This window comes from Lichenostomus cassidix, unplaced genomic scaffold, assembly GCF_008360975.1.
Source record: "Lichenostomus cassidix isolate B80296 unplaced genomic scaffold, HeHo_3.0 HiC_scaffold_33, whole genome shotgun sequence".
Taxonomy (NCBI): domain Eukaryota; kingdom Metazoa; phylum Chordata; class Aves; order Passeriformes; family Meliphagidae; genus Lichenostomus; species Lichenostomus cassidix.
This window is the reverse complement of record NW_028147632.1, coordinates 1,616,100-1,643,279: the sequence shown is the minus strand read 5'-3', so window position 1 is coordinate 1,643,279 and position 27,180 is coordinate 1,616,100. Positions and strand designations below refer to the sequence as shown.

The following is a 27,180-nucleotide window of genomic DNA, read 5'->3' as shown; positions in this document are numbered from 1 at the left end:
CCCAACCTCACTGTAATTCTCTTTCTCTGTTCCTGCCCTGATTTCATCTATGTTTAGCATCCTGTTTGCACACCTTTATCCCCTTTTATCTCTCTGCTCGCTAATCTTTAAGCTCTATCCAGCACCTTTAGGGGAACTGAAAATTTCTATTGTCTGTTCTTGATCAAGTCTCCGCTTTTTGTGTGATTCTGTGTCTTTTTGGAGCAGTCCCAGCCCAAAGTGTCACAGGGACTCTGCCGTGGGATGATGACACACCCAGAGCAGACAGATGTTGCAATTACAGTGTATCCGAGTTCAATTACAATATAACCATCTTCAATTACAATGTATCTAACATAACTTGAAACGTGTCGATTACAATATACCCAATACCACTTTTTAAAATGTATCCAATTGCAGATACAAAGTTATTCCTTCTTCATTTTGGAGCAAATCCCTGTCTCAGAACTTGTCTGGAATTTAACACTTTTCACAGTTCACTGACAATCTCTGGCACCATGTCGAATGGTGGTTTAATAACTGGCAGAGTGATCTGTGAAACAAAAATGTGTGCTCCTCCTCTCTGCAGCTGTTTTTGGCCCTGGGAGCCAAGTAATTTCATTATTTTCATCCTGTTTGGCTCTCTGCTGTGCTCTGCAGTGCAGAACGGAAACTTCAGCTGGTTTTGCTCTTCCTGTAGTCTTAGATCAACATGAACTCTGCTGATAACAAAGCTCTCTCTGCTCAGAGTGCACTAAGGCAAACCACACTTACAATCCCTGCAGATCTTTACTTTTCTGTCCCTCAGTTGCAATGTCCATGTTAAAGCAACCATTTAGTCCTTCTGTGCTGAAACAACTCATGGCAGAGCAGAGCATTAGATTAAATAACCTCATTCAGGGTGGTCACTGCAAATCCTGCAATGCATTTTCTGTTGAAAAAACAAAAAGTTACTTTTTTCTGTGTTGTTTCCAATCTGGGTTCTCAGTCAGGCTTGCCTTTGAAGCTGGGCTAGAATAAACTTCTTGTGATTGTTTGGAGTGTTTCTGATTTTGGAGCCCAACAGAAGCACAGCAGGATTTTGAATTTCAAAGGTAATTTCCTGTCCCACTGTACAACAGGACTGAGCTCAGTCAGTGGCTCCTCTGGTGTCCCAAACCCTTCTGTCCCACGTGTGTCCCACAGACCTCAGGCTCTGTCCCAGAGAGAATTTTGGGATCCTGATTTAGCAGCTCCATGGCTGTGACTCCTCACTAGCAGCTGGGCCATCCTTGGCTCAGATAACTGATCTGTTCAGGAAAATTGGCAGTGACTCCTCCCTGAGCCACTGGGAATTGTGGTGGAACACCTTGGGAAAGATTTTGGCTCTCAGAAGTGAATAATTCAAAAGATCCCTGGGACCTGCCAAGCCCAGAGCCAGAATTACCAGTGTTTCCTTTTGTTTTTGGAGCACAGCCCAAGTATGATTAGCCAAAACAATAAAATCTTTATGGGTAATTTCAAAACTCCAGATCATAATCAATAATTCCTGATCCATGCCCTGATCATGCCAAGGCAAGTCTGCAACTCCCTCACAGTTTGTCTCCTGCTCAGTTGAATTTAACCTAGGGTATTTTAAAATCAGAGCTTTAACATCAGAGAATTTCAAACCCTTTTTCCAGTAAATTTCCTCCTAATAATGGTTCTGGAGAGCTGGGCAGGTGCAAAAATCCATTAATTTGCCATCATTTCCCCAGTTTGAATTCAATTAGATGGAAAAGGCGCTCATTTCACTGACAGTTGTGACAAAATCACCACTTCATTCCCCTTGCAGGGTGTTTAATTTGGAATGAACAGCTCCTGTGCCTACCAAAAATCCCAATTTTCCATTTCCCAGGGGCAGAAACTTCTGGTTCTCTTCCCAATTTCTCTGCTCTTGCCAGGAGAAAGAGCTGGGAGGAGTCCTGGGTTTCACCTGAGGATCCCAAAGTCCATCCTTCCACAAAATGCACTTGGATTCGTTCCCAATCTTCCTAATGAAGGTTGAAGAACTGAATCCCAAAGCAATCCTCCCCCTCCCTGGTAGCTGATTTCATCTTTAATTGCTATCACTGTGAATTTTGTCATCTCCTGAATATTTGAGGTTTTATTTGGGGTCAGATTTACCACTCATGAAATGTCAGGAGTTTCACTCTCAAAAGCAGCAGTGCTCTGGAATCGCTGCTGTTTTACTCTAACATTATGACAGGCCAGCGGCAACACGGCGGCACAGCCAGGGAGGGAGGGAGGGAGGGAGACGGGAGAAGGAAGCCGCCACAGCCCCCCTGCCGCCCCCGCCATCCCCTCCATCCGCCCGCAGCGAGCCCCGAGCCCCGGCACAAGGCAGCGCGGCTCCCACCTGCGCTGGGACAGCCTCTCCGAGCTCCGCCGCCGCCTCCCCGGGCTCCGCCCGCTGCCGCCGCTCCCGGGCCGCACACACGCTCCCACCATGGCGCCGCTGCTGCCCCACTGAAGCCCTGCCTGCCTGCCTGCCTGCCTGGGGGCGACACCGGCGCCGGCCTTGTCCCCGCTCGCTGGCACCGAGCAGCAATTGCGCTGCGACAATTCCGAGTGACAGCACAGCCAGCCAAAGGCAGCGAGGCGCGGGCTCTGCACAGCGCACAGCCCAAGCCCCGCGCTCTCAGTGCCCCCCGGGCTGGCCGAGGCCAAAGCCGCACATGAGGAACAGCCCTGCAACGGGCCCGGGCCCACGGCGCCATTGCTCTGCAAATAGCGACCAAGTTCTCCGCACCTCCCGGCCCCGCCTCGGCACGCAGCCCCCGGGGCAGCCCCACGGCCCCCACGGCAGCTCCCAGCCTCCGCAACGGCCCAGGGGGAGCAGGCCCAGGGGACGCCAGGGACAGCAGGGGCACTTCACAAGCCTTTGATGCAAAAGAGAAAATCATCAGGAAGGAAAAAGCAACAGCAGCACTGGCTCCAGAGCACAGGGCCACACGAGGCCATGGCACATTGCAGTGGGGTGACGCTGGCCCCATGCCAGGCAACCAGCAGAGCTGCTCTCTCACTGCCCTGCACAGCCACCATGGGGAGAGAAAACTGAACCAAGGCTTCCTGAGTTGATAGAAGGACCTGGCTAAGAGATCCCTCATCCAACACCTTTGTGCACAAAACAGGCTCAGAACTGGATATGTGAATTGAATTTATTGCTAACAAACTCAGAGCAGGAGAAGAAAGAAAATTTGAACATTTAAAACACATTCTCCTCACCCGATGGGGATCACCTGGAATGGGGTTCACCAGGATTCTGCCCCACGGGGATCACTGGGGATCATTCACTGCAGATCTTCCCACTGGGGATGGAGTTGGAGCAGCAATGAAGCTCTTCCTGCACTCGGGACACTCGCAGGCTTCCCTCACTGGTGCCTCTGTTGGTGCCGAGTCAAGTGAGAGCTCTGTGAGAAGCTCTTCCCACACTCCCCACACTCGTAGGGCTTTTCCCCAGTGTGGATGCGCCGGTGGGTGATGAGGTTGGAGTTTCGCTTGAAGCCCTTCCCACAGTCAGGGCAGCGGAAGGGCCTCTCCTGGGTGTGAATGCGCTCATGGAGGAGGAGACTGGAGCTGGTGTGAAACCTCTTCCCACACTTGGGACACCCATAGGGCCTCTCCCCAGTGTGGATCTTCTTGTGCTTGATCAGCGAGGAGCTGTCGCTGAAGCTCTTCCCACATTCCACGCAATCGTAGGGCTTTTCCCCAGTGTGGATCACCCGGTGCCGCATCAGGGTGGACATCCTGCTAAAGCTTTTCCCACACTTCCCACACTCGTAGGGCTTTTCCCCAGTGTGGATCCTCTGGTGAACAATGACCTCAGATTTCGAACAAAATCTATTCCCACACTCCCCACACTCATAGGGCTTTTCCCCAGTGTGGATGCGCCGGTGGGTGATGAGGTTGGAGTTTCGCTTGAAGCCCTTCCCACAGTCAGGGCAGTGGAAGGGCCTCTCCTGGGTGTGAATGTGCTCATGGACGAGGAGATGGGAGCTGGTCTGAAACCTCTTCCCACACTTCCCACACTCATAGGGCCTCTCCCCGGTATGGATCTTCTTGTGCTGCATCAGAGTGGACCTGTGCCCAAACCTCTTCCCACATTCTGCACAATCGTAGGGCTTTTCCCCAGTGTGGATCACCTGGTGCTGCATCAGGTGTGACATCTGGCTGAAGCTCTTCCCACACTTCCCACAATCGAAGGGCTTTTCCCCAGTGTGGATCCTCTGGTGTTTGATCAGATCAGATCTCCGCCTGAAGCTTTTCCCACATTCCCCACACTTGTGGGGCTTCTCTCTGCCCTCAGGCTTCTCCCCCAGCTCCGAGCTCCGGCTGCATCTCCGGGCCTTTTCCTCTTCCTCCATCCGGCCACGCCTTGGCAATGACAAATCCTGCTTTGGGGAAAAACAAGGGCTCAGCGCCTTGCCCTGGGGGTTCCTCCTGCCCAGCTCCAGCTCTGCAACTCTCCCAGGGGTTTGTGTCCATAAAAACCCCAAACCACCACCATTCACCTCAAAACCCTCACAGCATTTCCCCCTCTCTGCTCTTTGCACTTTGGCCTCCTCAGGCTCTCCCTTCCCTGCACTCATGGGGCTCCCGTGGCTCCCGGGCTTCCCTGTTTTCCAGGGTCCCGCTTAGGGATGATCCGGGGGCTTTGGGGCTCCCAGGGGTCCCTTCTCCCCTCATTCTCTGCTCCGCGCTTCCAGGGATCCCAGGCTTCCCCCTTAGCCACGCTCCCCCCTCTCCAGCCTGCCGGGGCTCCCCCAACTCCGCCATCGCCCCTCTCCGCTCACCCCACTCCGGGGCTCCCGCCCTTCCCCTCCACCGCTCTCCCGGCCGGACCCCATGCCCCATGTCCCCCTCCCACCCCGACACCGGGCCGTGCCCACCTGCAGCCCCCAAAATATCCCCCAAAGCCCCACTGGCGCCTCAGCTTTGCCCTTCTGCCACATCCAAACATTCCCCCCGCACAATCAAACCCTCCCAGCGACCCTGAACGAGATTTCGGGCTCAATCCCGCAAGCTGCGAGCTCCAAACACCCGCCCAGAAAAAACGCCGCTCGGGGACCCACGAGACATTTGGGGCGACTTCCTCCTCCCCCTCACCTGCGGCGTGCGGGGCGCCGATGCTCCCGGGGCCGCGGCAGACAAAGAGCTCCGCGCCGCTTCTGCTGCTCCTCCTCTTCCTCTCTCCAACCTCTTCCTGTTCCTCCTCTTCCTCTTTCCTCCTTCCTCCTCCCGCCTCCTCCTCCTCGGATCTCCGGCCTTTCTCCCGCTCCTTCCTCATCCCTCCTCCTCCTCCTCCATCCCTTCTCCTCCTCCCCCCAAGCCCAGCGCCCACCCTTTCCCCCCCTTTTCCCCACGCCGTCGCATGCCGCGGGAGGAGCCGGGATGGAGCCGGGGCAGGTCGGGCTGGGGCAGCGCTGGGCTCCGGGCCAGGCCTGGGCGCCCCCCACGCGCCCCCTCCCCAAATTGGGCTGGCGGGAAGCGCTGGGGGCGAGGGGGGGGCGCAGGTGGGGTTGGGGGGGGGAGCGCTGGGCGCTGCGGGTCTGCCTGGGAACTGGAGAGTCATCAGCGCCGCGAGCTCGGATTGGATCAGAATCGCTCAGCGCCTTCTCCCATTGGCTCATTTTCGCGGGGCTATTTTTCGGGGCTGTTTTTCTATGGGGTTTGGAGGTTCTGGGGGGCTCAGGGGGTCTCGGCGCCTTTTTTGGGGTTCGCTGGGTGCCGTGTCGGGGTTCAGCTGCCTCCCAAGGCCCCCAGAGCGGGGTGACACTTGGGGACTGCAGGGGTTTTGATTCACCCAGAACATCAGCAAGGTATCTTTAACATCTAAGAGAAATTCAAACCCCTCAGTAGCTGATGTAGTAAGCCATAAGAAGTGTCTGAGGGGTGGGGAGTGGCACAAAGATGGCTCCTGTGTGAGTCCTGAGTGAAAGTTCTGGACGTTATTTTCAAGTCCAGCAGAGCCAATCTCTGATGGTTCTGAAGGTGATGGACTTGCTGCTTGCCAGGTTTGGGTCAATTAGAGGTGCTAGTTCCGCCTCTGTGAAAACATATTTAAGCCAAAATCAATACAAAATAGGCACGCACTTCTTTGTAGCTAGAGGAGGTGGAAGAGGCAAAAATATGTGAAGGGAGAAGAGCATGGAGACACCACGGTGAGTGGAGAAGGTGGGGAGGAGGTGCTTTAAGTTTAGAGCCTGTCTGCCTTTCCTTCCCTGCGTCCTCCTACCAGCGACCTATCTCACTGAACTCATGACATTAGTGTGTGTTTTTACAGTTTTTTTGGTTTTCCTTTCCCCTCTCCGGCATGTCTGTAGCCCAAGAGAGCTGGAGTTTAGTCAAAGTCAAACCCCGACACAGTGCTCCCAGTGCTCCCAGTGCTCCCAGTCTGCCCGTGCAGCCTCCAGCAGCCAGCGAGGCCTTCAGCTGGGCCGGCAGAGAGGAGCTGCTGGAGCTCCCAAATCAGTTGGGCTCCGTTTGTCCTTCCCAGCCTGGGGAACAACGATTTGGGAGTTTTCTGCCCAAACGCTGTCCGTTCCTCCGCTCAGCCCAAGGGGTTTGGGGAGATTTTGGCTTTTTGGGGGAAATCAAAGCGATGTGGGGCTGAGGGAGATCGTCCCTCAGAGCCTCTCTGACCAATCAGAGTTCGAGAACGAGGAGTGGCGGCAGAATCAGCTAATCGAAGCTAGGGCGGGCTTTCTAATCGGCGAATGAGCCAATGAGCTTTAGAGGCTGGCTTCGGGCGGGAAAATCAGCCAATGGGAGCGAGGGGCGGGCTTTGCACGGTAGGCGGAGTTTCCCTGAGGGAAGCGGCGCTCCGCGGATCTTCCTTCCAAATGTCTGTTCGCAATGGCTCCGGAAAGTCCCGGGCCGGGCAGGAGGCCAGGGAACCGCTGTGGGTGAGTCCGGGATGGAGCAGAGAGCTCCCTGCAGCCCCGGCAGGAGCCCAGAGGGTGGAGCAGGAGATGCGTGAGAGAGGCCGTGGGAAGTCCCCGCAGAACCTCGGGATTTTTGGGCCTGTGGGGATCCCCGCCTGAGCAGCCTTTTCTGAGGGGTTGTGTCTCCTGGGAGAGACCCCAGGCTGGAGCAGGACAGGGATTCCTCTCTGTGACCATGATACCAAAATCAGCCAGAAAATGAGCTTTCTAGCAATGCTTCTAATTTGAAGCATTTGAAAGCAGCCGTTTTTTCTTTATCAGTGCTGAACAAACCCCGAGGATCTCTTCTTTAATCTAGTGTGTGGGGTAAAACTTCCGAATGGGGTATTTGTTCCACCCGGATCACACATATTCATTACTAAACACTTCCTGGCTAATTCATAAACCTTTCCTCGTGCTCCTTTCCATCCATCCACCTCCTGCTCAGAGTCCTTTTGTGGTCCTGGAGGGACATCTAAAGGGGTTTCTGGTGATTGCACTCACTGATGTTTGGAGGAAAGCTCAGCTTTCCTCGAAATTGCTTCTCGTTGCATGACTTGCCCAACCTCACTGTAATTCTCTTTCTCTGTTCCTGCCCTGATTTCATCTATGTTTATCATCCTGTTTGCACACCTTTATCCCCTTTTATCTCTCTGCTCGCTAATCTTTAAGCTCTATCCAGCACCTTTAGGGGAACTGAAAATTTCTATTGTCTGTTCTTGATCAAGTCTCCACTTTTTGTGTGATTCTGTGTCTTTTTGGAGCAGTCCCAGCCCAAAGTGTCACAGGGACTCTGGCGTGGGATGATGACACACCCAGAGCAGACAGATGTTGCAATTACAGTGTATCCGAGTTCAATTACAATATAACCACCTTCAATTAAAATGTATCTAACATCACTTGAATCGTGTCGATTACAATATACCCAATACCACTTTTTAAAATGTATCCAATTGCAGATACAAAGTTATTCCTTCTTCATTTTGGAGCAAATCCCTGTCTCAGAATCTGTCTGGAATTTAACACTTTTCACAGTTCACTGACAATCTCTGGCACCATGTCGAATGGTGGTTTAATAACTGGCAGAGTGATCTGTGAAACAAAAATGTGTGCTCCTCCTCTCTGCGGCTGTTTTTGGTCCTGGGAGCCAAGTAATTTCATCATTTTCATCCTGTTTGGCTCTCTGCTGTGCTCTGCAGTGCAGAACGGAAACTTCAGCTGGTTTTGCTCTTCCTGTAGTCTTAGATCAACATGAACTCTGCTGATAACAAAGCTCTCTCTGCCCAGAGTGCACTAAGGCAAACCACACTTACAATCCCTCCAGATCTTTACTTTTCTTTCCCTCAGTTGCAATGTCCATGTTAAAGCAACCATTTAGTCCTTCTGTGCTGAAACAACTCATGGCAGAGCAGAGCATTAGATTAAATAACCTCATTCAGGGTGGTCAGTGCAAATCCTGCAATGCATCTTCTGTTGACAAAAAAAAGTTATTTCTTTCTGTGTTGTTTCCAATCTGGGTTCTCAGTCAGGCTTGCCTTTAAACATAGCTGGGCTAGAATAAACTTCTTGTGATTGTCTGGAGTGTTTCTGATTTTGGAGCCCAACAGAAGCACAGCAGGATTTTGAATTTCAAAGGTGATTTCCTGTCCCACTGTACAACAGGACTGAGCTCAGTCAGTGGCTCCTCTGGTGTCCCAAACCCTTCTGTCCCACGTGTGTCCCACAGAGCTCAGGCTCTGTCCCACAGTGAATTTTGGGATCCTGATTTAGCAGCTCCATGGCTGTGACTCCTCACTAGCAGCTGGGCCATCCTTGGCTCACATCACTGATCTGTTCAGCAAAATTGGCAGTGACTCCTCCCTGAGCCACTGGGAATTGTGGTGGAACACCTTGGGAAAGATTTTGGCTCTCAGAAGTGAATAATTCAAAAGATCCCTGGGACCTGCCAAGCCCAGAGCCAGAATTACCAGTGTTTCCTTTTGTTTTTGGAGCACAGCCCGAGTATAATCAGCCCAAACAACAAAATCGTTACGGGTAAATCCAATGTAAATCCAACCCAATTCCAGGTAAATCAAACTGAATTCCAGATTGATCCAACCCAGCTCCAGGTGAGTCAAAACAAATTCCAGGGGGTCAAACCCAATTCCAGGTCGAGAAAACCCCATTCCAGGTAAACCAAATCCAGTTCCAGGTGGATCAAACCAAATTCCAGGTCAATCCAGCCCAATTCCCAGGCAATCCAATCCAGTTCCAGGAGGACCAAACCCAATTCCAGGGGTGTCAAACCCAATTCAACTCTTTTAAATGTCCCATCGCCCCTTTCCCTCCATTCAGGAAGCTCCTGACAGCTTTCTTCTGGGAGAAATTCCTGAATTTGGAGATTTTTGGGTGCAGTTTTGGACGGGGAAAGCTCTGCCTGCCTTTCCCCTCCCTGTCTGTGTCCCCAACGTCCCACCATGGCTGTGTCCCCAGTGTCCGATGCATGTCTCACCTCAATATCTTCATTTTTACCCCAAATTCAGGTGTTTAGAAAGGCCGAAATGAAAACAAGACCAAGCCCGAAAGAAAAGGATTTACATGTCTGTGCCCACTGAGGATCCATGTGGTTGGGTGGAAGGGAAGAACATTTTTGGACGTTTCCACCCCAAAATCCTGCTCTTTGCCCCAATTCAGAACCATTTGGCTGTGAAAGATGCCACTGGGTGAGAGAAAATCAGAATCATGGAATCCCTGAGGTTGCAAAAGACCTCCAAGGCCATCCAGTGTTGCCTCATGCCAAGAGATGATATAACTGAACACAAAAGGTGAGATTTTCTGGGGTGGAAAGTCAACAAATCCGCTCTCCCCAGGGGATTTCTGATGTCCCCAGGAATTCCCATGGACATTCCTGGCCCTGCCTTCATCCAGGTGCCCACGGGGAGCCAGGAGGGTGTGGAGCCACCAGCCAGGTGTCTTTGCCACACGGATCACCAGCAGCACGGATCACCAGGGCTCTGCACAGCTGGGGTCACTGGAGATCATCCACTGCAGATCTTCCCACTGGGTATGGAGTTGGAGCAGCAATGAAGCTCTTCCTGCACTCGGGACACTCGCAGGGCTTCCCTCACTGGTGCCTCCGTTGGTGCTGAGTCAAGTGAGAGCTCCTGGAGAAGCTCTTCCCACACTCGGGACACTCGTAGGGCTTTTCCCCAGTGTGGATGCGCCGGTGGGTGATGAGGGTGGAGTTTCGCTTGAAGCCCTTCCCACAGTCAGGGCAGCGGAAGGGCCTCTCCTGGGTGTGAATGCGCTCATGGACGAGGAGATCGGAGCTGGTCTGAAACCTCTTCCCACACGTGGGACACTCATAGGGCCTCTCCCCAGTGTGGATCCGTTTGTGCTGCATCAGGTTGGAGTTGCTCCTGAAGCTCTTCCCACATTCCTGGCAATCATAGGGCTTTTCCCCAGTGTGGATCACCTGGTGCTGCAGCAGGTAAGATCTGTGCCTGAAGCTTTTCCCACACTTCCCACACTCATAGGGCTTTTCCCCAGTGTGGATCCTCTGGTGCTTGATCAGGGCGGAGCTGTGGCTGAAGCTCTTCCCACATTCTGTGCAATCGTAGGGCTTTTCCCCAGTGTGGGTCACCTGGTGCTGCATCAGGATGGACATCCGGCTGAAGCTCTTCCCACACTTCCCACACTCATAGGGCTTTTCCCCAGTGTGGATCATCTGGTGTGTGATCAAGTGTGACATCCGGCTGAAGCTCTTCCCACAATTCCCACAACCATAGGGCTTTTCCCCAGTGTGGATTTTCTTGTGCTTGATCAGCGAGGAGCTGTTGCTGAAGCTCCTCCCACATTCTTCGCAATCGTAGGGCTTTTCCCCAGTGTGGATCCTCTGGTGCTGCATCAGGTTAGACATCTGGGTGAAGCTCTTCCCACACTCCCTACACTCATAGGGCTTTTCCCCAGTGTGAATCCTCTGGTGCCGGATAAGATCAGATCTCCACCTGAAGCTTTTCCCACATTCCCCACACTTGTGGGGCTTCTCTCTGCCCTCAGGCTTCTCCCCCAGCTCCGAGCTCCGGCTGCATCTCCGGGCCTTTTCCTCCTCCTCCATCCGGCCACGCCTTGGCAATGACAAATCCTGCTTTGGGGGAAAAACAAGGGCTCAGCGCCTTGCCCTGGGGGTTCCTCCTGCCCAGCTCCAGCTCTGCAACTCTCCCAGGGTTTTGTGTCCATAAAAACCCCAAACCACCACCATTCACCTCAAAACCCTCACAGCATTTCCCCCTCTCTGCTCTTTGCACTTTGGCCTCCTCAGGCTCTCCCTTCCCTGCACTCATGGGGCTCCCGTGCCTCCCGGGCTTCCCTATTTTCCAGGGTCCCGCTTAGGGATGATCCGGGGGCTTTGGGGGTCCCAGGGGTCCCTTCTCCCCTCATTCTCTGCTCCGTGCTTCCAGGGATCCCAGGCTTCCCCCTTAGCCACGCTCCCCCCTCTCCAGCCTGCCGGGGCTCCCCCAGCTCCGCCATCGCCCCTCTCCGCTCACCCCACTCCGGGGCTCCCGCCCTTCCCCTCCACCGCTCTCCCGGCCGGACCCCATGCCCCATGTCCCCCTCCCACCCCGACACCGGGCCGTGCCCACCTGCAGCCCCCAAAATATCCCCCAAAGCCCCACTGCCGCCTCAGCTTTGCCCTTCCGCCACATCCAAACGTTCCCCCGCACAATCAAACCCTCCCAGCGACCCTGAACGAGATTTGGGGCTCAATCCCGCAAGCTGCGAGCTCCAAACACCCGCCCAGAAAAAACGCCGCTCGGGGACCCCCGAGACATTTGGGGCGACTTCCTCCTCCCCCTCACCTGCGGCGTGCGGGGCGCCGATGCTCCCGGGGCCGCGACAGACAAAGAGCTGCGCGCGGCTTCTGCTGCTCCTCCTCTTCCTCTCTCCAACCTCTTCCTGTTCCTCCTCTTCCTCTCTCCAACCTCTTCCTGTTCCTCCTCTTCCTCTTTCCTCCTTCCTCCTCCCGCGGCTCCTCCTCCTTCCTCCTCCCGCCTCCTCCTCCTGCTCGGATCTCCGGCCTTTCTCCCGCTCCTTCCTCATCCCTCCTCCTCCTCCTCCATCCCTTCTCCTCCTCCCGCCAAGCCCAGCGCCCACCCTTTTCCCCCTTTTCCCCACGCCGTCGCATGCCGCGGGAGGAGCCGGGATGGAGCCGGGGCAGGTCGGGCTGGGGCAGCGCTGGGCTCCGGGCCAGGCCTGGGCGCCCCCCACGCGCCCCCTCCCCAAATTGGGCTGGCGGGGGGAGCAGCCGGGCGGGGTCAGAGTGACAGCAGGGCTGGGGGGACACACGACCCCGTGTGACTGGAGTGTGAAGGATCTGCTGGAAGTCCACAGCACTTCAGCAACCAGGAATGAACTCAAAAGAACCCTCACGGGTGGCCTCCAGGAAGGGGACAGTGTCAGTCCAGGAGCACAGGGCTGGCAGGGTGTGGCTGTGTCCAGGGCTCTGGAAGGGACGTGGTGCTCTGCTGGGACTGACATGCCTGGGCCTGGGCAGTTCAGCCGTAGCTGTCCCCTGTCCCTGTCTGTGTCCCCTGTCCCTGTCTGTGTCCCTTGTCCCTGTCTGTGTCCCCTGTCCCTGTCTGTGTCCCTTGTCCCTGGCTGTGTCCCCATCCCTTGTCTCTCCTGCTGCCAGCTCAGTGAGTGGCACACGGGCTGAGGGTCCCTCCTCTGTTCCCTGGGCGTCGGGTGGGAGATGTGAGGGCTGAGCCTGCTCAGGACAGCTCCATCCTCACGACGAACTGCTCTTTCCAGCTCCAGGCCAGAGGATCAGATCCCACCTCAAGTTTATCGTGGTGCTGGTTGTGCTCCTAGCCCTGGTTGTGGCTCTGGGGGTGTCCTTGGCTGCTGTGTCAGGTAAGGGAGGAGCAGCAGCCTCAGCCCAACCCCTCGGGGCACTGCTGGCTCACTGCTGCCTGAGGGGAGAATGCTCAGACATTCTTCTCCATTTCCCTCTGCAGGGAGAATACACAGAGAGACTCCAGTTACTCCAGTTAACCCTGCAGCTCGGGTGCTGCTGGCCTGTCCCCATGGCTGGGTTGGGTACAACGGGATCTGCTACTTCCTCTCGAGGCATCGTCTCTCCTGGGATCAGGCTAAGGCTCGGTGCTCCGAGCTCGAGGCTTCCCTGGCTGTGCTCACTGACAAGGAAATGGTGAGTGAGGGGTTTGGGGGGTTTGGGAAGGCCAAGGGGACCCTGGGGTGCTCCTGGGCTAGGAGTCCATAGTTTGCTCCTCTCTCCTTGCCAGGAGTTCCTGTTCCGCCTCAGCAGGAATGTTGATTACTGGCTCGGGCTGCACAGACAGGGCCAGCGGCTGCAGTGGGTGGATGGCAGCAGCTTCAGCTCCTCCTGAGTCCTGGGGGGCACAGGCGGAGCCTTGGGGGCACAGGCATGGCCTGGGGGGCACAGGCAGGGCCCGGGGGCACAGGCAGAGCCTGGGGGCACAGGGGCACAATGTGTTCCCCTGAGGTTCCAGCAATGTCTCTGCTCCTCCCTGCAGGGTTCCTGTGCTGGGCAATGCAGGGTGTGTGCACCTGGCTGAGAATTATCTCGGGAGTGCAATCTGTTCAAATGAGATGCAGTGTATCTGCAGCAGAGCCCAAACCCACCTCTAATGGAGAATGGAGGAAGGATATTTTCTGTGCTGGGCAGTCTCAGCTTCACCTCATCCCCCCAGCATGGGGATTTCCTTCCTCAGCTGCAGTGTCTGCCTTGCACTGATCCTCAGGGTCACATCACTGCCTGTTCTGCAGGAGATGAACCTGCAGGAAGAGGAGATGATGAGAAAACAGATGTGTGGCTGCCTGGGCTGAGCCTGGGAGTTCTTTTGTAATTCTGAAAGCTTCACAAAAGTCATGTTTCTCTTGCACTCTGTATGTTTACTAACCAGGTACATATATATTTGTATGTCCCTGTGGATTCAGCTGTGAAACCTTTGCTGCCTTATGACCTTGGCTGGGGTAAGGTTCTGATAATACCAAAGTCATGATTTGACCCCACAGGGGCCATTCCCTTAAGGGTTGGACTGCGTCCTTGTGGGTCCCTTCCAACTCAGAGCATTCGCTGAGAGGTCCTTGTGCGACCTCCATCAGTATTTATAGTGTAAATGTTGTTGTTGTTATTTCCTTCATTACTTTATTACTTTTATAAGAAATGCTAATCAAGGCTGTGCTGTCCCTCGTGTCCCCTCAGCACCTGCAGCCCTGTCCCTTGCCCTGCTGCCCCTGCCCCGGGGGCTTCAGCCGAGCCAGAGCCTCTTCCCAGTGCTCCCAGTGCTCCCAGTCTGCCCGTGCAGCCTCCAGCAGCCAGCGAGGCCTTCAGCTGGGCCGGCAGAGAGGAGCTGCTGGAGCTCCCAAATCAGTTGGGTTCCGTTTGTCCTTCCCAGCCTGGGGAACAACGATTTGGGAGTTTTCTGCCCAAACGCTGTCCGTTCCTCCGCTCAGCCCAAGGGGTTTGGGGAGATTTTGGCTTTTTGGGGGAAATCAAAGCGATGTGGGGCTGAGGGAGATCGTCCCTCAGAGCCTCTCTGACCAATCAGAGTTCGAGAACGAGGAGTGGCGGCAGAATCAGCTAATCGAAGCTAGGGCGGGCTTTCTAATCGGCGAATCATCCAATGAACTCTAGGGGCAGGGTTCGGGCGGGAAAATCAGCCAATGGGAGCGAGGGGCGGGCTTTGCGCGGTAGGCGGAGTTTCCCTGAGGGAAGCGGCGCTCCGCGGATCTTCCTTCCAAATGTCTGTTCGCAATGGCTCCGGAAAGTCCCGGGCCGGGCAGGAGGCCAGGGAACCGCTGTGGGTGAGTCCGGGATGGAGCAGAGAGCTCCCTGCAGCCCCGGCAGGAGCCCAGAGAGTGGAGCAGGAGATGCCTGAGAGAGGCCGTGGGAAGCCCCCGCAAAACCTCGGGATTTTTGGGCCTGTGGGGATCCCCGCCTGAGCAGCCTTTTCTGAGGGGTTGTGTCCCCTGGGAGAGACCCCAGGCTGGAGCAGGACAGGGATTCCTCTCTGTGACCATGATACCAAAATCAGCCAGAAAATGAGCTTTCTAGCAATGCTTCTAATTTGAAGCATTTGAAAGCAGCCGTTTTTTCTTTATCAGTGCTGAACAAACCCCGAGGATCTCTTCTTTAATCTAGTGTGTGGGGTAAAACTTCCGAATGGGTATTTGTTCCACCCGGATCACGCATATTCATTACTAAACACTTCCTGGCTAATTCAGAAACCTTTCCTCGTGCTCCTTTCCATCCATCCACCTCCTGTTTGGAGTCCTTTTGTGGTCCTGGAGGGACATCTAAAGGAGTTTCTGGTGATTGCACTCACTGATGTTTTGAGGAAAGCTCAGCTTTCCTCGAAATTGCTTCTCGTTGCATAACTTGCCCAACCTCACTGTAATTCTCTTTCTCTGTTCCTGCCCTGATTTCATCTATGTTTATCATCCTGTTTGCACACCTTTATCCCCTGTTATCTCTCTGCTCGCTAATCTTTAAGCTCTATCCAGCACCTTTAGGGGAACTGAAAATTTCTATTGTCTGTTCTTGATCAAGTCTCCGCTTTTTGTGTGATTCTGTGTCTTTTTGGAGCAGTCCCAGCCCAAAGTGTCACAGGGACTCTGCCGTGGGATGATGACACACCCAGAGCAGACAGATGTTGCAATTACAGTGTATCCGAGTTCAATTACAATATAACCATCTTCAATTACAATGTATCTAACATCACTCCAAACCTGCCCGATGTCGATTACAAGATACCCAATACCAATTTTTAAAATGTATCCAATTGCAGATACAAAGTTATTCCTTCCTCATTTTGGAGCAAATCCCTGTCTCAGAACCCGTCTGGAATTTAACACTTTTCACAGTTCACTGACAATCTCTGGCACCATGTCGAATGGTGGTTTAATAACTGGCAGAGTGATCTGTGAAACAAAAATGTGTGCTCCTCCTCTCTGCGGCTGTTTTTGGCCCTGGGAGCCAAGTAATTTCATTATTTTCATCCTGTTTGGCTCTCTGCTGTGCTCTGCAGTGCAGAACGGAAACTTCAGCTGGTTTTGCTCTTCCTGTAGTGTTAGATCAACATGAACTCTGCTGATAACAAAGCTCTCCCTGCTCAGAGTGCACTAAGGCAAACCACACTTACAATCCCTGCAGATCTTTACTTTTCTGTCCCTCAGTTGCCATGTCCATGTTAAAGCAACCATTTAGTCCTTCTGTGCTGAAACAACTCATGGCAGAGCAGAGCATTAGATTAAATAACCTCATTCAGGGTGGTCAGTGCAAATCCTGCAATGCATCTTCTGTTGACAAAAAAAAAAAAGTTATTTCTTTCTGTGTTGTTTCCAGTCTGGGTTCTCAGTCAGGCTTGCCTTTAAACATAGCCGGGCTAGAATAAACTTCTTGTGATTGTCTGGAGTGTTTCTGATTTTGGAGCCCAACAGAAGCACAGCAGGATTTTGAATTTCAAAGGTGATTTCCTGTCCCACTGTACAACAGGACTGAGCTCAGTCAGTGGCTCCTCTGGTGTCCCAAACCCTTCTGTCCCACCTGTGTCCCACAGAGCTCAGGCTCTGTCCCACAGTGAATTTTGGGATCCTGATTTAGCAGCTCCATGGCTGTGACTCCTCACTAGCAGCTGGGCCATCCTTGGCTCACATCACTGATCTGTTCAGGAAAATTGGCAGTGACTCCTCCCTGAGCCACTGGGAATTGTGGTGGAACACCTTGGGAAAGATTTTGGCTCTCAGAAGTGAATAATTCAAAAGAACCCTGGGACCTGCCAAGCCCAGAGCCAGAATTACCAGTGTTTCCTTTTGTTTTTGGAGCACAGCCCGAGTATAATCAGCCCAAACAACAAAATCTTTACGGGTAAATCCAATGTAAATCCAACCCAATTCCAGGTAAATCAAACTGAATTCCAGATTGATCCAACCCAGCTCCAGGTGAGTCAAAACAAATTCCAGGGGGGTCAAACCCAATTCCAGGTCGAGAAAACCCCATTCCAGGTAAACCAAATCCAGTTCCAGGTGGATCAAACCAAATTCCAGGTAAATCCAACCCAATTCCCAGTCAATCCAATCCAGTTCCAGGAGGACCAAACCCAATACCAGGGGTGTCAAACCCAATTCAACTCTTTTAAATGTCCCATCGCCCCTTTCCCTCCATTCAGGAAGCTCCTGACAGCTTTTTTCTGGGAGAAATTCCTGAATTTGGGGATTTTTGGGTGCAGTTTTGGACGGGGAAAGCTCTGCCTGCCTTTGCCCTCCCTGTCTGTGTCCCCAGTGTCCCACCCTGTCTGTGTCCCCAATGTCCCACCATGGCTGTGTCCCCAATGTCCCACCATGGCTGTGTCCCCAATGTCCCACCCTGGCTGTGTCCCCAGTGTCCCACCATGGCTGTTATCAGACACTGAAATATTTCATGCCTCAAACATCGATACAAAGTTTTGCTCATTATAACAAAAAGTGTACAAAGAAGCTACAATCAAAAACCCTCCCTGAAGATACCTGACTGGGACTTTGGACTGAGAGTCAAACTGCTGAGATCCCATAAAGGGAAACCTATTGTTCACTCATCTCAGGCTGAGGGAAAGGAATGCACACACAAATCCAAAGCCACCAGCTGCTCTGAGAATCATCCCTGGCTGAGTTTGGGGTGGGGGCAGAGCACAGCTCACTGTGATGCCTAAAATGCTGGGAAAGATTGAGCACAGACCCCGCAGTGTAGGAAAAGGGTATTCCCTTGGTTTAATAGGATCCCAGGTGCACCACAACGGAAAGAGAGCGACAATATCACGGGTTTGCAATTTATGGACTTCATTGATTAACATACCTATCTAAAATTCCCCAATGAGAAACCTAACAAATGAAGTCATTGCCCCCTTATTCAAATTACCTCCCCCCAAAAAAAAGTTACAAATTAGTTTACAGAAACATGTCCCAGTGATAAAGCTCTTTCAAGGCTGGTGCCTCATGCTCTTGAAATTGTGGAGATTGTTTCGTCTTCTCCAAAGAATTCTGAACGAGGCTGGAGCACAAGGGTTATAAACATGTGGGGCTGAGATACAGAGAGTAAAAGGTACAGGAATGGGAAAGGGTAAAAAGGATATAAAAAGAGTATAAAAGTACAACGAAAAAGGACAAAAACCCATCAGGCATCAGCAGAAGCCAGGTTTACACAAACTGCCCAGCTGTGGAACCCCCAACCCCACCAAAAAGTGACACAGAAACCCCAAAAAACGACACTGAAACCCCAAAAATTGCAGAAAAATCCCCGAAAAAGTGACACAGAAACCCCAAAAAGTGACATGGAGACTCAAAAAGTGACGATGGGAAACCTCCAATGGGACAGTGAGACCCCAAAAATGGCAGAGAAAACCCCAAAAATGGAAGAGAAATTCCAAAAAGTGACACAGAACCCCAAAAAACGACAAAGAAACCCCAAAAAACGACACAGGAATCCCCAAATGTGACACAGAAATCCTCAAAAGTGACACTTGAGACCCTAAAAATAACACAGAAACCCCCCAAATGATACAAAAAAACCCAAAAATGACATGACAAACGCCCAAAAGTGAGACAGAAACCCCAAAAGGTGACCCAGAACCCCCCCAAAAATGACCCAGAAACCCCAGGAAGGACACAAAAATCCCCCAAAACGGCACAGAACCCCCAAAAATCTCCACCGCACGCTGCTGGAGCAGTTCGACATCAAATCGGGACTTTGACGTGAGAGGAGCTGAGGGGAGTCACAATCCATCACAGACCCCCAAATGCCAGGCCTTGCACCACAGCAGTGCAGGTGATGCAAGCAGAGTCTGCTGCTAGAGACTGTCCCCTGCCCCGGGGGGACATGCTGGACATTGTCACCTGGCCTGAGTGTATATTAACCCTTGGCACTCTGTGCTTTTTGGGGGGAAAACCACCACTGAGAAGAGCAGCTGGAGAAGATCAATGTGACATCGTTGGGATCCACGGATGGTGATGTTTTCTTTCTCCCTCTTTCTGTCCCCCTCACCTCTTTTCCTACTTCTCTTTTCCTCTCTTTTCCTCCCACTTTCTCTCATATTTACTATCAAATAAAACCTACACTACTGACTGGCATGTGGTCTCGTTTGCACCTTAATTTGGGCAGAGGTATTTCCAAAGAACCTTAATGTTTGGATCATAACAGCTGTGACCCCAATGTCCCACCCATGTCACACCTCAATATCTTCATTTTTACCCCAAATTCAGGTGTTTTGAAGGATTGAAATGAAAACAAGACCAAACCCGAAAGAAAAGGATTTACATGTCTGTGCCCGCTGAGGATCCACGTGGTTGGGTGGAAGGGAAGCACATTTTTGGAGGTTTCCACCCCAAAATCTTGGTCTTTGCCCCAACCCAGAACCATTTAGCTGTGGAAGATGCTCTTGGGTGAGAGAAAATCAGAATCATGGAATCACTGAGACTAAGGAAAAGACCTCCAAGGCCATCCAGTGTTGCCTCATGCCAAGAGATGATATAACTGAACACAAAAGGTGAGATTTTCTGGGGTGGAAAGTCAACAAATCCGCTCTCCCCAGGCAATTTCTGATGTCCCCAGGAACTCCCATGGACATTCCTGGCCCTGCCTTCATCCAGGTGCCCACGGGGAGCCAGGAGGGTGTGGAGCCACCAGCCAGGTGTCTTTGCCACACGGATCACCAGCAGCACGGATCACCAGGGCTCTGCAGAGCTGGGGTCACTGGGGATCATCCACTGCAGATCTTCCCACTGGGGATGGAGTTGGAGCAGCAATGAAGCTCTTCCTGCACTCGGGACACTCGCAGGGCTTCCCTCACTGGTGCTTCCGTTCGTGCTGAGTCAAGTGAGAGCTCCTGGAGAAGCTCTTCCCACACTCCCCACACTCATAGGGCTTTTCCCCAGTGTGGATGCGCCGGTGGGTGATGAGGGTGGAGTTTTGCTTGAAGCCCTTCCCACAGTCAGGGCAGCGGAAGGGCCTCTCCTGGGTGTGAATGCGCTCATGGAGGAGGAGATTGGAGCTGGTCTGAAACCTCTTCCCACACTTCCCACACTCATAGGGCCTCTCCCCAGTGTGGATCATCTTGTGCCGGATCAGGTGGGAGTTCTGGTTGAAGCTCTTCCCACATTCCACGCAATCGTAGGGCTTTTCCCCAGTGTGGATCTTCTTGTGCTGCATCAGGCTGGAGCAGTTGCTGAAGCTCTTCCCACATTCTGCACAATCGTAGGGCTTTTCCCCAGTGTGGATCACCTGGTGCCTGGATCACCTGGTGCTGCATCAGGTTGGACATCAGGCTGAAGCTCTTCCCACACTTCCCACACTCATAGGGCTTTTCCCCAGTGTGGATCCTCTGGTGCTGGATAAGATCAGATCTCCGCATGAAGCTTTTCCCACATTCCCCACACTTGTGGGGCTTCTCTCTGCCCTCAGGCTTCTCCCCCAGCTCCGAGCTCCGGCTGCATCTCCGGGCCTTTTCCTCCTCCTCCATCCGGCCACACCTTGGCAATGACAAATCCTGCTTTGGGGGAAAAACAAGGGCTCAGCGCCTTGCCCTGGGGGTTCCTCCTGCCCAGCTCCTGCTCTGCAACTCTCCCAGGCTTTTGTGTCCATAAAATCCCCAAACCACCACCATTCACCTCAAAACCCTATCAGCATTTCCTCCTCTCTGCTCTTTGCACTTTGGCCTCCTCAGGCTCTCCCTTCCCTGCACTCATGGGGCTCCCGTGGCTCCCGGGCTTCCCTATTTTCCAGGGTCCCGCTTAGGGATGATCTGGGGGCTTTGGGGGTCCCAGGGGTCCCTTCTCCCCTCATTCTCTGCTCCGCGCTTCCAGGGATCCCAGGCTTCCCCCTTAGCCACGCTCCCCCCTCTCCAGCCTGCCGGGGCTCCCCCAGCTCCGCCATCGCCCCTCTCCGCTCACCCCACTCCGGGGCTCCCGCCCTTCCCCTCCACCGCTCTCCCGGCCGGACCCCATGCCCCATGTCCCCCTCCCACCCCGACACCGGGCCGTGCCCACCTGCAGCCCCCAAAATATCCCCCAAAGCCCCACTGCCGCCTCAGCTTTGCCCTTCCGCCACATCCAAACGTTCCCCCCGCACAATCAAACCCTCCCAGCGACCCTGAACGAGATTTGGGGCTCAATCCCGCAAGCTGCGAGCTCCAAACACCCGCCCAGAAAAAACGCCGCTCGGGGACCCACGAGACATTTGGGGCGACTTCCTCCTCCCCCTCACCTGCGGCGTGCGGGGCGCCGATGCTCCCGGGGCCGCGGCAGACAAAGAGCTGCGCGCGGCTTCTGCTGCTCCTCCTCTTCCTCTCTCCAACCTCTTCCTGTTCCTCCTCTTCCTCTCTCCTCCTTCCTCCTCCCGCGGCTCCTCCTCCTTCCTCCTCCCGCCTCCTCCCGCTCGGATCTCCGGCCTTTCTCTCGCTCCTTCCTCATCCCTCCTCCTCCTCCTCCATCCCTTCTCCCCCTTCCCCCAAGCCCAGCGCCCACCCTTTCCCCCCCTTTTCCCCACGCCGTCGCATGCCGCGGGAGGAGCCGGGATGGAGCCGGGGCAGGTCGGGCTGGGGCAGCGCTGGGCTCCGGGCCAGGCCTGGGCGCCCCCCACGCGCCCCCTCCCCAAATTGGGCTGGCGGGAAGCGCTGGGGGCGAGGGGGGGGCGCAGGTGGGGGTGGGGTGGGGAGCGCTGGGCGCTGCGGGTCTGCCTGGGAACTGGAGAGTCATCAGCGCCGCGAGCTCGGATTGGATCAGAATCGCTCAGCGCCTTCTCCCATTGGCTCATTTTCGCGGGGCTATTTTTCGGGGCTGTTTTTCTCTGGGGTTTGGAGGTTCTCGGGGCTCAGGAGGTCTCAGCGCCTTTTTTGGGTTCGCTGTGTGCTGTGTCGGGGTTCAGCTGCCTCCCAAGGCCCCCAGAGCGGGGTGACACTTGGGGACACACGGGGGTCCCCATTCCCGATCCATCCCGGGGTCAGGTCTGCCCCCCAGTCACAGCCCCACCGCGGGGTCCCCCCAAGTCCCTCCCCAGTGCCCCCCAAGAAACGCGACCGGAGCCAACTGGGAAGCTGTATTGGGAGCACTGGGAGCAGCCGGGCGGGGTCAGAGTGACAGCAGGGCTGGGGGGACACACGATCCCCCAAAATCAGCGCGGGGACAGAGCGGGGGGTCCCGGCCGGGCCCGAGGCCACGGGGAGGGGCTGCGGCCGGCGGCGGCTCAGGAGCTCTGTGGGCAGAGAAAAGGGGGTGACACCGGCCTGGGGGGCCCCGGGGGGAGCACAGCCGCTCCGGGGCAGGGGGGACACGACCCCCGGGACCCCCCCTCACCTTCTTGCGCAGGTAGAAGCCGAGCCCCAGCGCCAGGAAGACGAAGCCCAACACGAAGCCCCCGATCCCTGTCAGCATCTTGCTGCGGGCAGCGTCCGGCGGCATCTCTGGGGGGTCAGCAGGGCTCAGGACCCCCAGAAACCTCTCACTGACACCCCAAGCCCCTCCAAGCACCCTCCCAGTCGCCCCCAGCCCACCCAGGAGCCCCTGAAACCTCCTCCCAATCCACTCCCAGCCTCCCCAGGACACACCAAAGCCCCTCCCGTCCCTCTCAGCACCCCACAACCCGTCCCAGTTGCCCCCCACCGCCCCAGGACCCCCAAACCCTCTCCCAGTCCCTTCCCAGCCCCACCAGGACTCACCAATGTCCCTCCCAGTCTCTTCCCAGCACAACCAACCTCATTCCAGCCTTTGCTTTTCCATCCCCAATCTCCTTCCAGCCCCTCCAGCCTCACTCCACCTCCCTCCCAGTTCCCCCCAGCACAGCCCAATCCCCCTGCCAGCCCCCCCAGTGCCTCCCCCGCTCCCCCCGGCGCTGTGGGCTCTGGCCGTACCCCAGTGCCGCCTCAGGGGCTGCTCCAGGCTGACGTGCTCCACCTGGCAGGTGTAGGTGACCCCGCGCCGGGGGGGCGTTTCCAGCAGCACCAGCAGCTGGTAGGTCCAGTCCCCGTTGGGGAGCAGGTCGGTGGTCATCACTTGCTCCGAGAGCTCCTGCTGGCCCTGGAACCACCTCACCTGCACCTGCGCAGGGTAGAAATCCATCACGGAGCACAGCAGGCGGCCGGGCTCGGGCTGGGAGCTCGAGGGCACCAGCGAGATGGACACGCTGGGGGGCACTGGGAGAGAGAGGGGAGACACTGGGATCAGCTGGGGGGGCGCTGGGAGAGAGCTGGGAGGGGTGGTGTGGTACTGGGAGGGACTGGGAATGAAGGGGGAGGGAATGGGGGGGCACTGGGAGAGAGGGGTGTGAATTGGGGGCATTGCAGGGCACTGAAATGGAGTATGGAAATCTGGGAGTGCACTGGGAATGGACTGGGATTGGCATTAGACAAACTGGGAGGGACGTTGGAGGCACTGGGAGTCACTTGCAATACAGTGGGAGGGACTGGAAATGTACAGGAATTGCGATTAGTGGGACTGGGGAAGGACTTGGATAGAGGGGATTGGATTAGGGCGTACTGGGACGGCGCTGGGAGAGAGGATGGAGGTCTGGGAGTGGACTGGGAATGAACTGGGATTGGCTTTAGAGGGACTGGGAGTGACTGTGCTAGCACTGGGAGGGACTGGGAATGGAGTGGGAGGGACTGGGGGCACACTGGGAGAGAGGGGAGTGGATTGGGGAGCACTGGGAGGGACAGGGAGAGAGGATGGATGTCTGGGAATACATTGGGAATGGGATAAGAGGGACTGGGAGTGACCATGGTGGCACTAGGATGGACTATGGTGACCACCACTGACCCTTCCCAGTGTCGCCACATCCCGAGGCGCCATGGATGGAGCACGGAGCTGCCCCTGCCTGCTGCTGCTGCTGGCGCTGACCCTGCCTGGCCTTTGGGGGCTCCAAGGTGGGCTTTGGGGGGTCCTGGAGCCGCGGCGTTGGCATTTGGGGTGTCCTGGATCCATGGCAAAAGGGGATCGGGGAGATTCAGAAGGTCCATCCCCCTTTTTGGGGATTTTTCTGGGAAGGGCGTTGGCCCAGCTTCCTCTTTTTTCAGGGTTTTCCCCATTTTTTTTTCAATTTTCGGGGTCAGCAGTGGCCAAACTCCTCTTTTCCCACGGTTTTGGGGTTCTGACAGTTCCCAAACCCCCCTGTACCCGAGATTTTGGGGTTCTAGGAGTTCCCAAAGCCCCCCATTCCCAGGATTTCTTGGGGCTGGGCGTTCCACAACCCTCCTGTACACAGGATTTAGGGAACTGCGTGTTCCCATATCCTCTTTTTATAGTATACTGCGGCTCTTGGATTTCCCAAACCACCCTGTTCTCGCAATTTTTGGGCTCTAAGAGTTCCCAATCCCCCTGTACTGAGGATTTGGGGAACTGGGAGTTCCCACATCCTCTTTTTCCCAGGATTTTGAAAGGCTCAGAATGCTCAAATTCCTCTTTTCCCCAGGATTTTGGGGCTCTGGCAGTGCCCAAACCCCTCTGTTCCCAGGATTTTGGGTGGAAATCCCCATTTTCCAGGATTTTTATGCTCTCACCCCCCACAATTCCCCATTCCCACTGCCCCACACCATCATCCAGACAGAATATAACCAAAAGTCCATTTCCAGGGGAATTCAGCCCAATTCCAGGTGTGTCTGACTCGATTCCAGGAGGATCCTGGGGCAATTCCAGCCTCTACTGCAGCACCAACACCATTCAAACCCAATTCCAGGTGGACTCAACCCAATTCCTGGTGGATCAAATCCAGTTCTAGGCAGATTATACCAAATTCCAGGTAAATCCAACCCACTCTCAGGTGGATCAAATCCATCTCCAGGTGGCTCAAACCCAATTCCAGGTAAATCAAACTGAATTCCAAGGGCATTCAACCCAATTCCAGGTGGATTTAACCCAATTCCAGGTTGATCCAACGGAATTCCAGGTGAATCCAATCCAGTTCCAGGTGGATCCAACCCAATTCCAGGAGGATCAAACCAAATTCCAGGCAGATTAAACCAAAGTCCAGCTTTATCCAATCCAATTCCAGGTGGATCAAACCCAATTTGAGGTAAATCCAACTGAATTCCAGATGGATCAAACCCAGTTCCAGCTGGACCCAACCCAACTGCAGGATGAACCAACCAAATACCTGAGAGACTCAACCAAATTCCGGGTGGATCCAACCCAATTCCAGGTCGGTTAAACCAAATTCCAGTGGGATGCAACCGAATTCCAGGATGAATCAACCTAATTCCAGGTCGACAAAACCCCATTTCAGGTAAATCCATTCCAGTTCCAGGTGGATCAAACCCAATTCCAGGTGGATCAAACCCAATTCAACTCTTCTAAAGGTCCCATCACCCCTTTCCCTCCATTCAGGAAGCTCCTGGCAGCTTTTTTCTCTCTGCCCTCAGGCTTCTCCCCCAGCTCCGAGCTCCGGCTGCATCTCCAGGCCTTTTCCTCCTCCTCCATCCGGCCACGCCTTGGCAATGACAAATCCTGCTTTGGGGGAAAAACAAGGGCTCAGCGCCTTGCCCTGGGGGTTCCTCCTGCCCAGCTCCAGCTCTGCAACTCTCTGGCAGTTTGGTGGCTGTAAAAACCACTAACCACCGAGATTCCCAAATATCCCACAAACATAAAGAAACAGACCCCAAACTCCCACAATATCAAGATTCAGCCAAAAGCCCCTTCAAGATATAAAGATTGACTCCCAAAGAAACCCCAAAGCATGAACATTTAGCCCAATAAACCTTAAAAACATTTAAGTCCCTTCTTCCCTTCCCTTCCCTTCCCTTCCCTTCCCTTCCCTTCCCTTCCCTTCCCTTCCCTTCCCTTCCCTTCCCCCTCTTCCTAGCAGAGTTTTCTTCGTAAGCACAATTTATCCTGTACTGAAAGGTGCCACCCTTCTCTTCTTCCCAGCTTAGCTATTGAACCAACATTTGGGTTTTTTGCAGACAAGCAGATTCTGCCTTGAATTCTTGTTCAGAGCTCTGTTCTGGGAGCACTACAAAAGTACTGCGTGTATTTGAATGATGTACCAAGAAATGCTGTGCACTAGAGCAGGACGGACAGAAAAACACAATTTTGCACTTCTGCTGTCATGTTTCCTGCACCTGAACATCACAATAACCCCACCTGCAGTTTTCATGCAGTTCTTTGTCCTTCTCCATTCTGTGGACCAGAAATTGTCTCAAGTGACTTGCCAAGGCCTTATAGTGAGATTGCAACCTTGTTTGCAATTCCCTTTAGCAGACTCTTGTTGATTATCAATTTGTTGATCACTTTGAATACTCTGTCTTTCCACTACCATGTGGCTGAGGAAGGTAGACACTCTAAGAGGCAATGACTCTGCCTTCTGTGAGGAGATTTGGAAACATGCTATTAATTGCTATGGCTGTGATTCTCAGCTTGACTGACAGATCCAGGAACCAAAGCACCATCTCCGAAGCTCACCATGATTTACAAGTGAGCCCTCTGGCTTTCTCACTGAGTCGCCATGCCAACTATCAGCAGCATTTCTCACTAAATGGGTTATACGGTCTGCTATCTTTTCACCCTTCAGCGCATGTGGCTGTAAATGGTTTAAAATGTATTAATTTTCATTTGCCACAGAATACAGTTCTCCCCCTCCTGTTGTTAAGGAGCGGCAAGGAGACCGCGGGCAGCCGCTCCCTCAGGAGCCTCAGGCCAGCGGCAACACGGCGCCACAGCCAGGGAGGGAGGGAGGGAGGGAGACGGGAGAAAGAAGCCGCCACAGCCCCCCTGCCGCCCCCTGCATCCCCTCCATCCGCCCGCAGCGAGCCCCGAGCCCCGGCACAAGGCAGCGCGGCTCCCACCTGCGCTGGGACAGCCTCTCCGAGCTCCGCCGCCGCCTCCCCGGGCTCCGCCCGCTGCCGCCGCTCCCGGGCCGCACACACGCTCCCACCATGGCGCCGCTGCTGCCCCACTAAAGCCCTGCCTGCCTGCCTGGGGGCGACACCGGCGCCGGCCTTGTCCCCGCTCGCTGGCACCGAGCAGCAATTGCGCTGGGACAATCCCGAGTGACAGCACAGCCAGCCAAGGGCAGCGAGGCGCGGGCTCTGCACAGCGCACAGCCCAAGCCCCACGCTCTCAGTGCCCCCCGGGCTGGCCGAGGCCAAAGCAGCACATGAGGAACAGCCCTGCAACGGGCCCGGGCCCAAGGCGCCATTGCTCTGCAAATAGCGACCAAGTTCTCCGCACCTCCCGGCCCCGCCTCGGCACGCAGCCCCCGGGGCAGCCCCACGGCCCC

General features: G+C 54.6%; 2 protein-coding genes and 1 long non-coding RNA gene across 3 annotated transcripts in view; 1 reads left to right on the top strand and 2 right to left on the bottom strand.

Annotated features, from left to right (window-relative positions):
- Window positions 1-11,400, bottom strand: part of LOC146421404 (uncharacterized) — a 33,136-nt gene extending 21,736 nt beyond the window's left edge. The window contains 2 exon segments of the mRNA XM_085047121.1: window positions 3,375-4,260; window positions 10,244-11,400. Coding sequence (XP_084903247.1) covers window positions 3,375-4,260; window positions 10,244-11,019 — 1,662 coding nt within the window. The 5' untranslated portion in view covers window positions 11,020-11,400.
- Window positions 11,401-18,586: 7,186 nt separating this feature from the next.
- LOC146421399 (uncharacterized) overlaps window positions 18,587-27,180 on the bottom strand; it is a 43,751-nt gene continuing 35,157 nt past the window's right edge. Inside the window, 3 exon segments of the mRNA XM_085047533.1 lie at window positions 18,587-20,226; window positions 20,228-20,369; window positions 22,594-22,596. Of these exon segments, the coding sequence (XP_084903659.1) occupies window positions 19,765-20,226; window positions 20,228-20,369; window positions 22,594-22,596 (607 nt within the window). The 3' untranslated portion in view covers window positions 18,587-19,764.
- Window positions 24,948-26,468, top strand: LOC146421403 (uncharacterized). Its single transcript, XR_014848738.1, has 2 exons — window positions 24,948-25,188; window positions 25,830-26,468. It is a non-coding gene; the product is annotated as an uncharacterized LOC146421403 (long non-coding RNA).